Raw genomic sequence first — 17,607 nt, forward strand, 5'->3', positions numbered from 1 at the left:
TATCTTCATTCCCTCCTCCCACCAGCCCCTGGCAGCCACCAGTATGCTTTCTGCCTTTATGGACTTACCTGTTCTAGGGATTTCATATAAATGGAATCATGCAACATGTCATGTTTTGTATCTGGCTTCTTTCACTTAGCGTAATGTTTTTGAGGTTCATGCATATTGTATAGCATATATTGGTACTTCATTTTTATAATATTAATATTTCATTACAGTGTATTCTGTTGGTGGACATTTGGATTGTTTCCACGTTGTGGCTGATGTGAATAATGCAGCTATGAACATCGATGTACAAGTATCTGAGTCTCTTCTTTCAATTCTTTTGGGTATACACCTAGAAGTGGAATTGCTGGACCATATGGTAATTCTGTGTTTAACTTTTTGAGGAACCGCCAGACTTTTCCACAGCCAAACATTCTCTTTTAAAAGGCAAGTATTTAGTGATTTAAGATTACAGTTCCATCGTTATGGAACCAAATGCACTGCTTGGTTCCATAGTGAATGACAGTTGCGTTATCAGGTATTTCAAAAGCCTTTAAAATGATTACCAAGTTTTAGAATCAACTTACAGAAAAAGTACAGATTTTTATAATAGTTGAAAAAGTAAATGTTATAGACTTTGACAACATATGAATAGATAAGCATCACAAAAAGTAAAATCAGGAATACATTTCAGTACTAGATTTCTCATGCTGCTGGAGGGAGTGTAAAATGGTACAGGCACTCTGGAAAATATTATGCTAGTTTTTTTGAAAACTTAAACATACCGTACAACCTAGCAATCTCACTTCTAGGCATTTATTCCAGAGAAATGAGATAGTAAACATTTGTGGTAGGAACATACATATGTGATAGGCCTGATGTGACTGAAGCTTAGAGGAGGTGGTAAGGATTTTCAGTGAATGATCATAGAAAACTTTGGGATCATTCATTGAAATGGGCAGTGCCTGCAGTCTGTGTAGTTTGTTCCATTTTTTCTTTTACCCTCATCTGTTCTCTGTACCTCCCTTGGGCCTTTAGCACATTTATTTTTCTTGGTTGGTTCTTAATATGTATGAGGTGGTTGAAGAGAATTACAAATGCTGAGAGTTTGGTGAATACAGGCCATCATCTTTTTTTTAATTGTCTTATGTTAATATATTGTTTGTTTGTATGGAATTTTCCCAAACTTCCACATTTATTTTCTCATTTAGGATGAATTTAGAGTCTTGAGCACCTTAAGCAAACTTATGACAAGGAGGGACGAGCCTCCTCGCTCTGCTCTCACACACTCAGTCCGACGTTCCTGAATACCCTTCTGAGCCTGGGGCTGACTTGATTTGCACTTGGTCCTCTCTGTAGGCCTCCTCAGGGCTGTTCTTCTGCCTTGGTTCCAGCAGTTTTTTTTCTTTACATGTGCAACACTGTAATTTGAATTTCTAATCACAAGCTCCTTCGTTTTTGCTTGTAGTGGGGTCTCCTAGAAAGGCAGCAGGATTGTTTACATATTTTTACGTAGTGTGGTCCACTCAAGCCTTCAGGGCAAGACTGTGTCTCTTTAAATTCAGGAAGCAGAGCTGTAGATTTTGATCTGAAGCAACCTGTAAGTGTGAGGCAATGTGAGAAAAATAGGTTTTTGGTACAGGTTGGGTAAGTTTTGCTTTGAATAGCTTTGCATTAAAATTTATACTGTGGAGTAGAGATAAATGTCTTCTCTTGCTAGGTTCAGGTAGATGGGGTGTGTAATGAATTAGAATTTGGATTTCGTTTTCCTGGTGCTGTGAAAATTAATAATTAGTTTAATTAATAAAGATCAATGGAAGTCAGAAAGATTTGTATTTGCTGCAGAATGGAAATGAATTAGATAGCTTTTTCTCATATCAGTAGTTCTAATTATAAGAGCTGGGCTGCACAGGTGGCCCTCCTGTCTCTTGTGTTACTGGTGTGTATGCCAGAGAGGCCTGGGAAGGGAATTGGGGTTGGTAGGATCAGAATTTCCTTGAGGACCTGACTTTGGGGTATATGTAACAGAAGAGATGTGCGTCTTGTTGGAAGGACCTAGATTGGAAATGTCTTAACTGTTTTATGGCCATTAGTCTTCAGGGATCCTCTTGATAGTGTCTCTGTGCAGGTGTACATCTCCTTTGTGTTTGTTTTCCCCATAGGGGCAGGATGAAGGGTAGGGGGCACAGGACCAGCAGGAATGTTGGTTGCTTCCTCAAAGTCCTTCTGTATGCTGGGTGGCTAACACTATAGCTACTCTCCTGCTCTGGGGCCACTGCTTGAGACTTTTTTGACCTGTCATATACCATCAGATGAGCCTCATGAATGGTGGAGCTATTATGAACAGCTCTGCTTCTCGGACCAGCAGCTCTTGCCTGCTGTCTCCTCTATCCACTGCATATTGGATGGACCCACAGAGGGTTCTTTGTATTTTCTTAGAAGGTTTCTGGACTGGAAAATTGCATGTGCACTTAAGGCTTGTGCTTTCAGAAAGGTGGAAGGAGTGATAGCCATTTGTTCTGTCTTGTGAATTGGCTGTGGTATGACTCCTTTTGTTTCTCCTTTCTGGCCTTGACACTTCTCTGAGGAGTCATCTTTTTGTCTGGGTTTTCATCAGTGAGCATAACCAAGCCAAGACATGTATCTGGAGAGGTTCCTTTTGGCACAGACCAAAGAAAACAGCAACATGGAACAAGAGAAGTAGGTTTGAACTTGGATTCCATTGGAGGTCTCAGGAAGAGAATTCTAGATCTCTGGGCCTTCTTCTAGATTTTTCTATTCTGATTTTATTGGCTTATGGTTCCTTGTTTGCAAGCAACAGAAATTAACTTTGGCTAGCACAAACAAAAAGGGGATGTATTGGAAGGATTTGGAATGGCTTACAGACTGGAAAGAAAAGTTGATGAGCCAGTCTTCAGAAAGGACTAGAGCCAGAACAGCCTGGGCATCTTAGGAGCAGGAACCTCTGTGGGGATGAGTAAGTATCATGTATCACAAATATCCAGTTCCTGCTTCTTTCTTTCTGCTCCTTTATGCTCAAAATCCAGGAAGAGAGGACCAACTGGTGTGGCTTGGGTCAGGGAGGGGCACCTTGACTGATAGCCTGTTCAGGCCAAATTCTGAGCCAGTGGGCTTCTGTTACTCAAAGAGGGGACAGCCGCTGGTCGGGCAGGAACAGGAGAGGCCCTCTGCTCACACATTCCCAGGAACAACCATGGGACCAGGAGAAGAGACTTCAACCTAATACTGCTGCCAGAGTAAATGTTGTTTGAGGACTTTAATGTCAGGGGTCTAAGCTTTTTGCTGTTTTTATGTTGAGGGCTGACCCCACTGAACATTCTTTATCAATGAATCATTATTTGTACAGAATGTGTTTTTTTGCGGGGGAGCCATTCCTTTGTCAAGGTTTTCCCCAAGGATTTCTCTCAGTCTGGCCTGCACACACAGGAGGGTGGGAGGAATGCCTGTTTGGTAGAGAGCAGCCGAAGGTGATGTCTGTTACATAGGCATCCTTTCCTGTGCCCCGTGTGAGAAAAGTTCCCTCTGGGGAGTGGCCTTTTAGCAATGCCTAATATGGAAGAGGATTGAGAGTTTATTACCAGAGCTAGAGGGGCAGTTCTTTGGCTTCTTTGGTTAGACTGGTTAGAGAGAGCCCCACAGTTGTTTGTGAGATGACTAAAATTGTATGTGTGTGTGTGTGCACACATGCACACGCGGGTGTTGGGACTGATGTCTCAGGCCTTGCATATAGGCATTCTGAAACTGTTCCCTGGCCACATAACTGCTACCTTCCCCCAGCAGCCCTAGTGTGCAGAACTAAGTGCTCTTTGTTAATTGACTTTTCTCCCTTCTGACCAGGTAGCTACAGATGGTATCCATTGTCAGTGCTGTCTAACATATGCCAGGCTGATCCATGGTCACTTTCCGGGATGGCAGCAAGGTGACTTCAGCTGAGGATGACCCTGACTGAAAGGCTGCGTGAGAAGATATCTCAGGCCTTCTACAACCATGGGCTGCTCTGTGCATCCTACCCGATCCCCATCATCCTCTTCACGGGGTTTTGCATCTTAGCCTGCTGGTATGTTTCTGGGTTGCTCTGGGTATGGTGGGCCAGTGTCTTAGGACAATAGGTTTCCTAACCCTAACTGCTGTGGAGCCCTTGGACTCTGTGTGCTTTTCACACTGTTGGAACTTGGGCTCATTGGAACTGCTGAGTGGAGAACTCTAGTCCTGCCTGGGGTGTTTAGCCAGTGAATTAATAGTCCAGCCTGCCCCTGACTTAGTGATGCACCAGGTTTGTTCACATCACAGGTACTCTGTCTATCTCAAAATAATGTTTACACATTTTTAAGAAACTGAGATAATTGAAAGGCATGGTCTTTTAATTTTCTTTCTCAATAGTAGTAGTTTCCTTTTAGTACCTGGTTAAGAACAGGAACCTTCTTTGAGTGTTGCAAGGCAAAGTTGCTTGGATAATTGTCTTGCAGACTCAACCTAGAGACTTGCTTCTCTGCTCTCTAGTCATTTTCTTGTGCTGATCTGGAGCTTCCTTCTGACCCCTTGTTAATTCTTGGGACCTGCTGCACTCACCAGGGACTGTAGTAAGAGCTATAGCTGCCCTTGGTTCCTGTCTGTCTTTCGTAGGGCCTTGTAGAAGCCTGAAGACTGTGGCTGACAATGAGGTTGTACAAGGAGGGGTTTGACGTAAGATGATATCTGATGACCCTTATTTATCTCTAAAACACCAACAGCCACAAAAAGAGCCTATCTTATTATCCTTTTTTCTGGAAAGAATTCTGTTTTCCAGATTCATTGTCTAATATTTTAGATGTTTTCAGTGCTGTGCTAGAGGGAGGATAGCTCAGGACTGAACTCTTTGTTCATTTCAGTTGTTAATGATCTCAAGTTCTTCCCTAATTAGCAATAAGAAAGATGTATGAAAGTGTCCTGCTGGATGCCACGTTGATGATTCAGGTATAGAGTGTCTCTTCAGTCCTCACAATAACCTTCAGAAACGGTCCGGTTACACTTCCATTTAACAAAGGGGGATGGGTGGCTGGACACGGTGGTTCATGCCTGTAATCCTAGCACTCTGGGAGTCTGAGGCAAGAGGATCGCTTGAGGTCGGGAGTTTTGAGACCAGCCTGAGCAAGAGCGAGACCCCGTCTCTACTAAAAATAGACACAAAAATTAGTCAGGCAACTAAAAATAGAAAAAATTAGCTGGGTGTGGTGGCTCACGCCTGTAGTCCCAGCTACTCAGAAGGCTGAGGCAGGAGGATCACTTGAGCCCAGGAGTTTGAGGTTGCTGTGAGCTAGGCTGATGCCACAGCACTCTAGTCCGGGTGACAGAGCGAGACTCTGTCTCAAAAAAAAAAAGAAAGAAAAGAAAACAAAGGGGGATGGTGACTTAGAGATTTGTCTGGACCACACAACTAATAAGTAGGGGAAGTGGAATTCAAATCCCGGCCTTAGGCTTTGGTGCCTGCACCTGCGGCACTCTGTCACCCTGCTTCACTCTGGCTTAGTGTGTTTGTATTGGTGTTTAGACTTTGCTAAATTGTGTTGTGCAAGATAAAATACTTGTAGCTATGTCCTGTAAGTAATGAATTAGGAGTGCTCTGAGAACCCAGCTCTTGGGTTTTTGTTTTTTGTTTTGTTTTGTTTTTTCCAAGTTAATTGACATCTCTCTCTCTCTCGAAGTCATACGTTTCTAGTCCTGGCCTATGTGCTAAAGTGGTGGTTCTCAAAGCTGAGCTAACATCAGAATCACCTGAACGGCATGTTAAACACAGGTCACTGGGCCTCACCCAGGAGTTTCTGATTCATCAGGTCTGGGGTGGGCCCAAGAATTTGCTTCTGTAACAAGTTGCCAGGCCTGGGAACCACACTCTGAGAACCGCTAGGCTGTGTCTTTCTTAAATTCCTCTTAAGTTCTGCCACATATCTGAGCAAAAAGTATTTTCTCTTCTAATCTTTTTTTATTTTATTTTTTTAAAACTTTCTTTTCTTTTCTTTTTTTTCCTCCATGGTGTTACTGATAGCTGATTTTTTTTTTTTTTTAAAGAGACAGGGTCTTGCTCTGTCACCCAGGCTGGAGTGCAGTGGCATGATCGTAGTTCACTGTAACCTCAAACTCCTGGGTTCAAGTGATTCTTCTGCCTCAGCCTCACAAATAGCTAGGACTACAGGCATACCTGGTTTTTGTGTATGTGTGTGTGTGGTTTTTTTTTTTTCTTTTTTTAGAGATGGGGTCTTGCTATGTTGCACAGGCTGGTCTCAAACTCCTGGCCTCAAGTGATCCTCCTGCCTTGGCCTCTCAAAGTGCTAGGATTATAGGCATGAGCCACTTCTCCTGGCTATTTTGATTTCTATAGCAGCAGTTGTGGTGGCACTCATGGTCATTATCATTGCTGTTGAAGGGGGTTAAGTTGAAGAGGTAGTTGTTATTCCCTTTTTACAAAGACAGCTCTAGCTACAGGAAAAGGAAAGAATATTTCTACTTTGCCGTTCATCTTCTGGGGATTGGGTGTAGTGGGCCAAAACCAGGCAGCTTCCTGGGCAGGGAATATAGAATGTGTATAGCAGTTGCTTGGGTGCAGTTGGATCTTATCTTTGAATGAATAATTTGATATCATACAATCATTTCAAAATACTGTCCCTGGATAGATGATGAGAGGGCCTCTGGTATTAAAAGCTTATGAAATGGCTAAGTTCTCAAGTATGGAGGACACTTCCCTAGCTTGGGGTGAATTAGAATGGGATGGAGGGTTGGAGAATAGGTAGATGTGATAATGACAATATTTAATTACAAGTACGGCCCAGGTGCAGCTGAGCTGGGCAGATGCTTACCTTATATCTCCCAAGAGCATTTGGCTGAACTTCAGTTCTGAGAAAGGCGTGGGCGAGGCTTAGGGTAGGTTTGGGCCGGAGGGAAGGAAGGAAGATTGATCTTTATTGACCATCAGTTATGTAGGTCTTCAGGTGCCGTTACATGTGGCATTTCATTCAGTCTCCTAACATCCTTGGAGATCATTATTTCCTAGTTCTTTTAAAGGTGATGAGGCTTGTGTGGAGGGCTAGTAAGTGGTAGTTGCTGCAGCTGGCAGGTCCATCAGGCAGAGCAAAAGCTATGCTTTCTCCACTCTGCCATGGTGGTAAGAATTTCTTTGAAGAACACTGGTGCTGATACCTTTCATTGCAAGGAGTTTACTCCTTGAACAAGAGGCCTAAGAAAGAGGGTCCCAGCTGTGTGTGGTGGGCCAGAATCGGCCAGATAGGATCTGCCTAGACAGAGAACAGAGAGCCCTTTTGAGGCAAGTGGCCCTATTCAACAGAAATTGAGGTGAGAACATAAAGGTGGGTTTTATAGCCACCTTGATAAAGGTGGCTATAATATGTGTCAAGCACTGTGCCAGACCATGGTGCAGAAATGCAGTCCCTTCCCTCAAAAACCTATAGTCTGAGACCACTGTCATTGGATAGTGTGCATAGCAGATATGACCTAGCCATGGTGCAAAGGGAGAAGATGTCAGGGAGGCTTCCTGGGAGGAGAACACCTGAGCTAAACCCTGCAGGGAGAATAAGTGGCATGTTTCTCACCTCCTTCACTGTGGGGTACTCATTCAGCTTACCATTCCCTCAACAAAAAGATAGGCCAATACCCTGGCATGCCCCTCTGAGCATCTACTTTCCTCGTTTGGTTTCACCCTCTAATGGCATTGTGGTTTCCTGTTATTTTTGTAGTTGTCCTGTTTTGCTTTGAAGAGAGAAAACCCTTCTGTACAGTCGTATCCTTCTTTTTTTTTTTTTTTTTTTGAGACAGTCTCTCTCTGTTGCCTGGGCTAGAGTGCCATGGTGTCAGCCTAGCTCACCTTCTGCCTCAGTGTTCCTCCTGCCTCAGCCTCCCGAGTAGCCGGAACTACAGGTGTGCACCACAACACCCAGCTAATTTTTCTGTCTTTAGTAGAGACGGATGGGGTCTTGCTTTTGCTCAGGGTGGTCTCAAACTCATGGGCTCAAGCAATCCTCCTGCCTTAGGCTCGCAGTGTTAGGATTACAGGTGTGAGCCACCGCACCCGATGCCAGGAAGCTTTTCTGTTGAGAGCAACTCCCTCTTCTGCCAGAGCCTCAGGCTGCCTACAGAAAACAAAGTATTGATAATCGACAGCTTTTAGTAGTTTCCTTAGATATTCAGGTTCCATTTAATTGCTAACCTTTTATTGTTCCTGAGATGAGAGACTTGTTCAGCTTGAACCCAAAGGACTGCTGCACTTAATATCCGTATTCAGATCTAACGGCCACCTGAGCTGCAAAAGACCCAGTTCGCTAGAGGGCATGGTGGTCAGTGACAGCTTAGGAAGGTGCCTGTCCCCATCAGGTGGAGAATTTTGGGAGTGAGAGAGGGCATATATAAATGGAGAGTCAGTCTGCCCTTGAACAGCACTGAGGATGTGTGACTTTGTTTCCTCAGCTATTGTTGAGGCTGCAGGTTTAAGTGACTAAGAGTCAAGTATGCTACTTCAAATGACCTCAGTGATGAGCCTTGCAAGTGAGCCATAGTTAGCTGTTCTTGCTGCCTGGCCCCTGGGCACAGTGACTGCTCTTTCCTCTGGGAAATTCTGATGAAACTTGTAGCAAATTGACACTGTGGCAAGAGGTGTTTAGATTTCCTAGAGGTTAAGCACCGGGACCTGACATGTGTCCCAGCAGTGGCCCAGCAAGGCAGAGGGTGCTGTTGTTCCAGACCTGCCCTGGTAAGCGGTGGGTGCACCATGGGGTGAAGGATTGTGCTTGGGTGCCATGTTAGCTAGACTACCCTATGTGTAGGTCAGAAAGTAATGTCAGAGTCATTGGGTTGCTTATGATCCACAAGCTGCTGCTCATACTGAGAGAAGGTGGATTTTAACTTGGAGAAGTTGTTGGAATCATGATGAGGCCATGCTAAACCTCCTGAAGGATGAGCAATCTGTGGGTGTTTGAGAACAGACTTGGCCCCTTTCCTACTCTTTTTTCTCTGCAGGAAAGCAATCCCTTAGGCTGAGGCTGAACATCTCAGTTGTGGTGGTCTCCACTTCTCAACATTTTTCCCCTGTCTCCCCACATCTAAAGTTTCTCTATAATCACCATGGCCCCTTGGGTACCTAAACAGGGGGCTTTGAAACAGGTTCCCTCTTTCTATGCCTATGTGGTCGTTCTACACACACACACACACACACACACACACACACACACACACACAGTGAACAAGAAAGAAATCTGAGTAACTGAAGCCTGTCTGTGCCTGTGCCGTTGTGCTGCTGAATAGCTGAGAATAAAGTCCTAAAGTCCCTTTGACCTCTGTCCTAAAGTCTAGACTCAAGAGAACTCAAGTTACTAGCTCCCTGCAGCTGCTCCATGGCCCTGACTTGTTCAACATTCCAAAGCCAGAGCCTCTTCCCAAGCAGAAGTTACCTGTGGCCTCACAAATAGGTCCTGTAAAAGCTCTCAAAGGCCTGTAGGAGGTCAAAGACTCCTTTATTACCCAAACACCCTAAGATTCCTTTGTGCCCAACAGAAGGGCAATCAGGATCTCATAAATATCCTCTTCTAGTCGTTCACTACCCTACCTCTTGTCCTGTATTTTTTACCCGTGGGAAGAGAAGAGAGAAAGCATCTCCCACCCTCCATGTCTCCAAGGAAGAGTCTTGCGTGACATCTTCTCTGAGTCGTTTCTGTGGTTGATCCCTCTGGATGTCCTCAGTGACTCCTGAGCTTCCCATCGCAGATGGCTGGGGTTGAGAATGGGAGGAGTGTAGAGCCAAGACCATCTATATAATTTATTGGACTCAGTGCAACATGAAAATGCAGGGTTGGTTATTCAAAAAGCAGGGGGAAAAGTACCATTAAAGGTACTAAAAGATACTTTGAAGGGAGTAGATGGAAGTCTTATGCCCACCAAATGCCCACGAGATGTGCTGTGATGCTGCCAATCTGGAATGTGGATGGCCACCGCCTCACCTTGCCCCAACACACAGCGGGGTGTGTGCATCTGACCCTAACAGTCTTTGCTTTTGCACTCAGGCCCCTGCCAGAGGTGGCAGCAGATGGACCACCTTGGCATGGAAGGGAAGGCCAGGTCCTGGAATGCAAAGGGGTAGGGGAACTGGTGGTTGAGAACCTGTCCCTGGGAGGAGGGATGATGCATGAACCTATACTCCAACCCCTCAGCGTAAGCTCCATTGTTCCACAGGACTTCACTTACAAAACCCAAGTTTTAGTTTGGGGTCCCTCAGAGGCAAGGATTTCAGTATAAGTAGCTTATGTATGAGAGGAAATGAGCACTGGTGTAGGGAGGTGGGGAAGTGAGATACCAGGAAAGGTGCATCATCTAGCAAGTTACCACCTTGGGCAACTGAGAGTAATCTCACTGGGAACACCGAGCAACAGTGCAGAACATGCCCTCAGCACTACCCACCTGAGTGTCGGGGAGCAGGGCTGCCCAGGCCAGGTGTCTGCAAACTCTTTCCATAAAGGGCCAGATAGTAAATATTTTAGGCCTTGCAGGCCACATGCAGTCTTTGTCACATTTTTTCTCTGTTTTCTTTTTTTGTTTTATATAACCTTTAAAAAACGTAAAAACTATTCTTACCCCACAGACTACACAAAAAGAGGCCATGGGCTGGATTTGATCCATGGGCGGTTGTCTGCTGACTCCTAATTGATACAATAGCAGTATCAACCACTGGTTGAGGGCTGCTTTCAGTTAATATTAATTCCCATCACTGTGGCCTGTCTTACTTAGGCAGAGTGGCCTCTAGTAATAGCAATAGAACACTTTCAGGCAAAGAGGTTCAAGTGCTGGCAGTTGGTAGTTGAGCTAGCATGCCCAGAAATAAGATCAGAGGGGATAAGTAGGGCACCAGCGGCCTCTGGGGATGCCTTGGGTGGCCAGATGCAGGGAGCAGGCTGTATAGGCATGGCAGCAGAAAGGTGTGTGGTACACGGCCGACAGGGACTTAGGGGATACCAGACAGGACAGAGCAGGAGAGGAGGGCTCTGATACTAATGCACCCTGTAAGCCATGCTGAGAAATTTGGACTTTAGTTCCATACCTGGCTAGGACATAAAGAAGTGATTTCAAGGATGGAATCAGGGAGTCCATCCACATTAGTATGCTACTCCAATTGAGAGTTGATGGTTGCTTAGTCTAAGTGTAAGCAATGGAGATGGTGAGACATGATTGATTCTATTTAATAGATATGGGGTTTTTTTGTTTGTTTGTTTGTTTTGAGACAGAGTCTCACTCTGTTGTCCACGCTAGAGTGCTGTGGCGTCAGCCTAGCTCACGGCAACCTCACACTCAGGGACTAAAGTGATCCTCCTGCCTCAGCCTCCTGAGTAGCTGGGACTACGGATGTGTGCCACTATGCCCGGCTAATTTCTTCTGTTTTTAGTAGAGACAGGGTCTTGCTCTTGCTCAGGCTGGTCACCAACTCCTGAACTCAAGCAGTCCTCCCACCTTGGCCTCTCAGAGTGCTAGGTTTATAGGCATGAGCCACCAGGCCCAGCCTAATAGATACGTTTTTAAGGTAGAGCCCTCAGGATTTTCTGAGGACCAGATGTGTGGAGTCTGAGAGAGAAGAGTCAAGATCAAAGTGCTTGGCTGGATGGGTGGAGCTGAGACAGGAAAGACAAGGGAAGTTGTGTTTCATTTCCTCTGTCCCTGTAAGATAAGGGTGCACCAAGATACAATCTGGTTCTTGAAATGAGTTTTGCAGAAGCAACATGGCAGGGTGGTAGAAATCCCTGGGCAGCTTCTTTCTTAAAATGTCTTTAGCCTTTTTTCTGACCTTGGGAAAATGAGCATTTGTACTTCTGAAAATTGCTTCATACTTTCCTTTTGGTCTAGAATTTGGTAGCCATACAGAGTGATTATTCCCTTCCTTGCCTTTTGCATTTTTGTAGAATCTTTTTCTTGGCATTTTTCTCTCATCTATAATTAAAAGGAATATATGGTGGTTAAAATTTTCAAATAAAACATAAATGTAATATGAGGCAGTGTAGTGTGATGTTAGGAGCGTAGACTCTGGGGCCAGTTTGCCTGTGTTCACATACTAGTTTTTTTAGTTTGTAGAAGAGATATAACTTCTGCATACCTCATTGGGTTGTGGTGCAGCTTATGTGAGTAAATAGATGGAAGGCACTTACATCAGTGGCTGGCACATAGTAGGTGCTCAGTAAGAGTTAGAAACCACCGTCACTGCTTCACAGAAACAAGCAGGTCTGCTGTCAGTGGTAAGAGTCATGTTAGGGTTGAGTATGCGTACTTTGGCAACTCATAGGAGGAGGGGTCCCAAAACAGACTTTGAGGAAAGGAAAAAGACTTCCTGGGGCAAATGATACTGCAGCTGAGGCCTTGAAGATAGAGTCATCTAGGAGAAGAATGGGCAAACCTGTTCCCACAGGTTCAGAGCCTCAGAAGCAAGAGAGGAGGGGACAAACCAGGGAGTTACGTGTGGTTCCAGGGCAAGGTTGAAGAAGGACTGTGGGCCAATTTAAGCATTTCAAAGCTTGTGGACTTTTTTTCTCAGAGATTATATCCTAAGAAAGGGGACACTTTGAAGTTTGCTGCCTTTCATTCTCTTTCTACTGGAATGTTCAGACTGCTGGAATTCACAGTTACATTTAATAGTTCAGATCTTGAGAAACAGGTTGTGTTTAGTTGGTGTATTTTTGAACAGCTATTTGTGGAAGGTGAATGCAGATACATGAAATGTACTGCCTGGCTTCATCTTGTACAGTGGAGCTCCAGCAGTCTCAGCTCTGGGCCCTGTGACTCCTCTCTGCACCCAAAAGCCAGGGCAGACGCAGGCACTGTGCAGTGTTTTCCCCAGCAGAACTTTAGTTATGTCCAAAAATAGCTTTTGATACCTACTTCCAAACAGCTGAACCTTGGTTTTTGAAAGCATCAAAAGAGAAGCAACTTGTCTCACTAAGATTAACAGCTGATTTCTCCTCAGAAACCATAGAGGCCAGAGGCATTGGGCTTAAAATACTTAAGGGGGAAAAAAGCTTCCAACCAACGATTGTGTATTCAACAAAATTATCCTTCAATAACAAAGGAGAAATTAAGACGTTTCCAGATGAATAAAAGCCAAAAGAATTTGTTACCAGTAGGCCTCCCCTATAAGAAATGCTAAAGGAAGTCTGTCAGGCAAAAATGAAAGGACACTAGACAGTGACTGAAACCATAAGAAAAAAAGGAACAATGAATAGTAAAGGTAACCAGTATTATAGTACTTTTGGTTTGGTTTGGAGCTTCTTTTTCTTTTGTGATTTAAAAGGCAAATGCATTAAACAATAATTATAGACCTATGTTAATGGGCATACAGTGTATACAGATGTAGTCTGTGACAGTAACAATATAAAGGGGGAGGGATGAATATATATAGGAGCAGAGTGTTTGTATATTATTGAAACTGAGCTCCTAGACTGGCTAATTTCAGTTGTTTTAATCAAGTTTGCTGACCCTTTCTTCTGCTGGCTCTAATCTGCTGTTGATCTCCTCTATAACAACATTATTCAAATTACGTTGCTGTAAGTTTAAGATGTTAATTGTAATCCCCAAGGTAACCACTAGGAAATTAACTTTAAACATATATGGAAAAGGAAAGAAGAGAATCAAAATGGCATATTACAGAAAAATCAAATACAAGAGAAAGGCAATAATGGAGGAATTGAGAAACAAAAAAATGTGTAAGACATACAGAAAACAACTAAATGGCATAAGTTTGTCCTTTATCAGTAATTACATTAAATGAATGGACTAAACTCTTAAAAGGAGATTGGCAGATGAGATTTTAAAAAAGCAAGATCCATCTATATGCTGTCTCTAAGACACTTTAAATATACACTGTAGTTTAGATATAAGAGCACAGATTGAAAGTGAAAGAATAGAAAAAGATATTTCATGCAGATAGTAACCAAAAGAGAGCTGGAGGGGCTATATTATCAGACAACATAGACTTTAAATCAAAAAAGTTACAAGAGACAGAAGGACATTATATATTGATAAATGTTTCAATACAATAAGAAGGTATAACAGTTATAAACACATACACACCTAATAACAAAAGCCCAAAATATATGAAGCAAAAATTGACAGAATCGAAGTGAGAAATAGATAATTCTGCAGTAATAGTTGGAGACTTCAATCCTCCACTTTCAGTAATGGATAAAACAGCCTGAGGAAATCAGTAAGGACACAGAGAACTTGAACACCATGAACAGGTTAGATGTAATAAACATGTACAGAAACTCTACCCAACAGTAGCAGAATACACATTCTTCTGAAGTGCACATGGAACATTCTCCAGGATAGACCATGTGTTAGGCCACAAACAAGTCTTCATAAATTTTGAAAGATTGAAATCATACAAAGTATCTTTTCCAATCACAATGGAATGAAACTAAAAATCAATAGCAGAAGGAAAATTGGAAAATTCACCAATATTTGGAAATTAAACAATATACTCTAAAACAATGGGTCAAAGAAGAAATCAGAAGGGAAATTAGAAAATACCTTGAGATGATGAAAACAAAAGACAATGTACTAAAACCTAGGGGAAAACAGCACAAGAGAGAATTGACAGCTGTAAACACATACATGGAAAAAGGACTCAAGCCTCACATCTAGAACATATAAAGAAGATCTCAATAAGGAAAAGACAGTGAATTCAATTAAAATCGCTGAAAGGAGGAGGCAGTGATCAGCACTTCCTTCGTGGGCTGTGGTGTACTACAGAGGGTGCAGAGGGGACTTGCAGACTCTGGTTCTCCCCACAATGGCAGGAAAAAACTGGAGCTGAGAGGGAGCAGTGTTTTGAAAACGTGTTTCTGGGAATAAAGCACCAAATCTCAGGCCAGGGAGGCGTGGCTTTGAGGTGACCTGGTTGGCGGAGAGGCCTAAGGGACCCTGTGCTGAGGGAGACAAGTGGCAGACAGGCCTTGATGCCCAGAGGTGGCTCAGGAAGGGGATGACCCCTGGGGCTAAGGTGACCACCAGATAGATAACTGGATGACCCGGGCCTCAGGTGGCTGGTGATCAGACAGGCACAAATTGGGAGTGTGAAGATTGGATTGGCAGGAAGTGGCCTGGGAAGTCTATCACCTGGGGCATCATGGACTTTGAATTGCTGTAAGTCAAGTCTTTTCCTGCTTGGGATTCTGCCTGCCTGTCTGAGTCAGTCTCCTGCCGTTCCCTCTTGCTTATCCCCCTCCAGTGTGCTCTCCTAACCACCGCCCGCCCCAACTAGAAGGTCAGTTTTAGGGGAGCGGTGATCTTGTCTGTCTTGTTCACTTCTGGGCCTTGCACAATATTTGGCCTGGAGTTGATGTTTAAATATTTGTTGAATGAAGGACTACTGAGAACAACCACCAGGCTACATACTGGTGGCCAGTTATTGGTAACACCACCCCCAGGAATGGACAGATAAGAAAGCAGGTCCAAAAAGGGAGAAGGAGGTGGGAGAAGCAAACCCTACTTAGATCCCTCTGTCAGTGGAATTTCATCTTGGCTGTTTGTCCTCCTCAGGTTGATCATATTCAAGATTCTAGGGTGATAGCTAAAGGGGAGATGTCAAGGTATAGTGCCTTTTGTGACTCAGCATAAGCAGGTCTTCATCTTTCCCAAAGATACTTTTATGTTGTAGTCTCAGGCACAATTTTTTTTTGCATTTTTTTTTCGTTCTATCACCCAGGCTGGAATGCAGTGGCACAACTGTAGTCCACCGTAACCTCCAGCTCCTGGGCTCGAGTGTTCCTCCCACCTCAGCCTCCCTAGTAGCTGAGATTACCGGTGCATAACACCATGCCCAGCTTCATGGTCTTTTTAAATGGAGCAATTGCTCAGGCATCTGAGTTGGAATCCTTTTGAATTTTTATAGTTTCCTCCTAGTTTTTTAATCCTTTTTTTATACCTAACTTGGCAAGAAGTTTTTTATGTTTCATTTTCTGCATCTTGCCTTTATTGAGTCTCTGAAAACATTTAACCAGTTTATTTATTGGGCTTTCTTGTAAGCTTTATATGACTAAAATATGTTTGAAAAATTCTTACCTAGATGACTTCTGACTTTCAGGTCTGAAATTTTATGATTCTAATATTTTGTACATTTGTACAGTCTTCCTAGCAGAGAGAATCTAGTTGCAGCTGCAGTGGTTCTTATGTCACTGCTATCTCAGAGAAGACGCTGCTCCTCATAATGTCCTAACTCTTCTCTCCTTTTTGTTCATCCCAGCTACCCGCTGCTGAAGCTCCCCTTGCCAGGGACAGGACCCGTGGAATTCACGACTCCCGTGAAGGATTACTCGCCCCCACCTGCAGACTCTGACCGCAAACATGGAGAGCCTAATGAGCAGCCGGAGTGGGTAGGTGCTCAGCATGTTCCTGAGGAGAGCACAGGGGTCGGGTGGACATTGGCTGAGGCAGCGTTTTGGGATTAAGAGAGAGGGTGGTTAGCTTCTGATTTGTGAATTCGTGTACTTGAACAGCTTTACAAAGGCACCAGAAATATTTAGTTATGCATTTAATGAATAACCTTTACTGAAAGGAAACACTAAATGATGCAATAACAGTGTGGCTTTTCTGGAAAAACTGGGATCTGTAGTTGTCCTAGCTGTGGCCAGCTAGGCCTGGATTCATACCCTGGGCTGCTCACATACCATGTGCAGCTGCAGGGCAGTGTCCTGGCAGACAGGCCATCTCCTCCTTGCCCCTGGGCAGTCAGGAGAACACCTGAGCATCCCTAGAGTGTGCTAGCATCAGAGTCCCAACACTGTCTAGTGTTTGCAGTGTGCACCTAATTTTCTCAGATCCACTAGGTCCTATTTTATCCTCACAATCCAGTCAGGTAAAAAGTACAGGGTTTTGATTTTTTTTTTTTACAGATAAGGAATCTAGGGCCTAGAGTGATTACATGGCTCAGGTACTCAGTTTACAAGGAGTCAACACAGGGTTGGAACTCTGGGTCTCCTGACCATAGCCCACTGCTTCTGGACCATACTGTTCTTGGTTGACTGTCTCTCATGGGGAGCACTGATATAAATGAGAAAAAGCAGTCTCCAGTTGAGCGGCTCAGGCATGGGACTTAACTCACTGTAATTCTGCCCTCATGATTTGGAACTCATACAAACTCGTTAGCTCCTCTCACCTTTTACCTGCCAGGTAATGGACAAAGTGCCCTTCCTTCATATGTTGTGCTTTGGCCCCTGGGTTGGTGCTAGACTTGCAGAGTCTGTTGTTGAGGAGGAAAACCAAAGCCCAGGGAACAGAGCTCATCTCCTACTTTCCGTCTGACAGTGAGAACACATTCCTTCCCATTTCCTTTTTGGCTAATGTAGCAGCCAGATAACTTGTTATGAAATTGACTCTGCTGTTGCTGAAATAGAGACTGGAAAGATAGGTATGTGTTACAACCACACATGGTGTCAGTGGGAAGTGCATAAATCTGGCATCATGGGGCTGTGCCTATGAAGGTCAGAGGGCACATAGTCTGATGCTGGCAGAAACCAGTTCTGTAGCTTCACATCCCAGCTTGGCCGTTGGGAAGGTTCACTCTGGAACCTTCGTGGTTAAACCTTTTAC

The 17,607-nt window shown here is 44.0% G+C and overlaps 1 protein-coding gene across 3 annotated transcripts in view; it reads left to right on the plus strand.

Annotated features, from left to right (window-relative positions):
• LOC123623331 (SREBF chaperone) overlaps window positions 1-17,607 on the plus strand; it is a 57,456-nt gene that overhangs the window by 18,674 nt on the left and 21,175 nt on the right. For 2 of the 3 annotated variants that reach the window (XM_045530382.1, XM_045530383.1), the window contains exons 2-3: window positions 3,844-4,063; window positions 16,262-16,391. In XM_045530382.1, coding sequence (XP_045386338.1) covers window positions 3,942-4,063; window positions 16,262-16,391 — 252 coding nt within the window. In that variant the 5' untranslated portion in view covers window positions 3,844-3,941. Of the gene's footprint in view, window positions 1-2,730; window positions 4,064-16,261; window positions 16,392-17,607 lie in introns of those variants that run through there. The other variant, XM_045530381.1, reaches the window with a different exon arrangement.

Source organism: Lemur catta, chromosome 18 (assembly GCF_020740605.2).
Source record: "Lemur catta isolate mLemCat1 chromosome 18, mLemCat1.pri, whole genome shotgun sequence".
NCBI classification, from domain to species: domain Eukaryota; kingdom Metazoa; phylum Chordata; class Mammalia; order Primates; family Lemuridae; genus Lemur; species Lemur catta.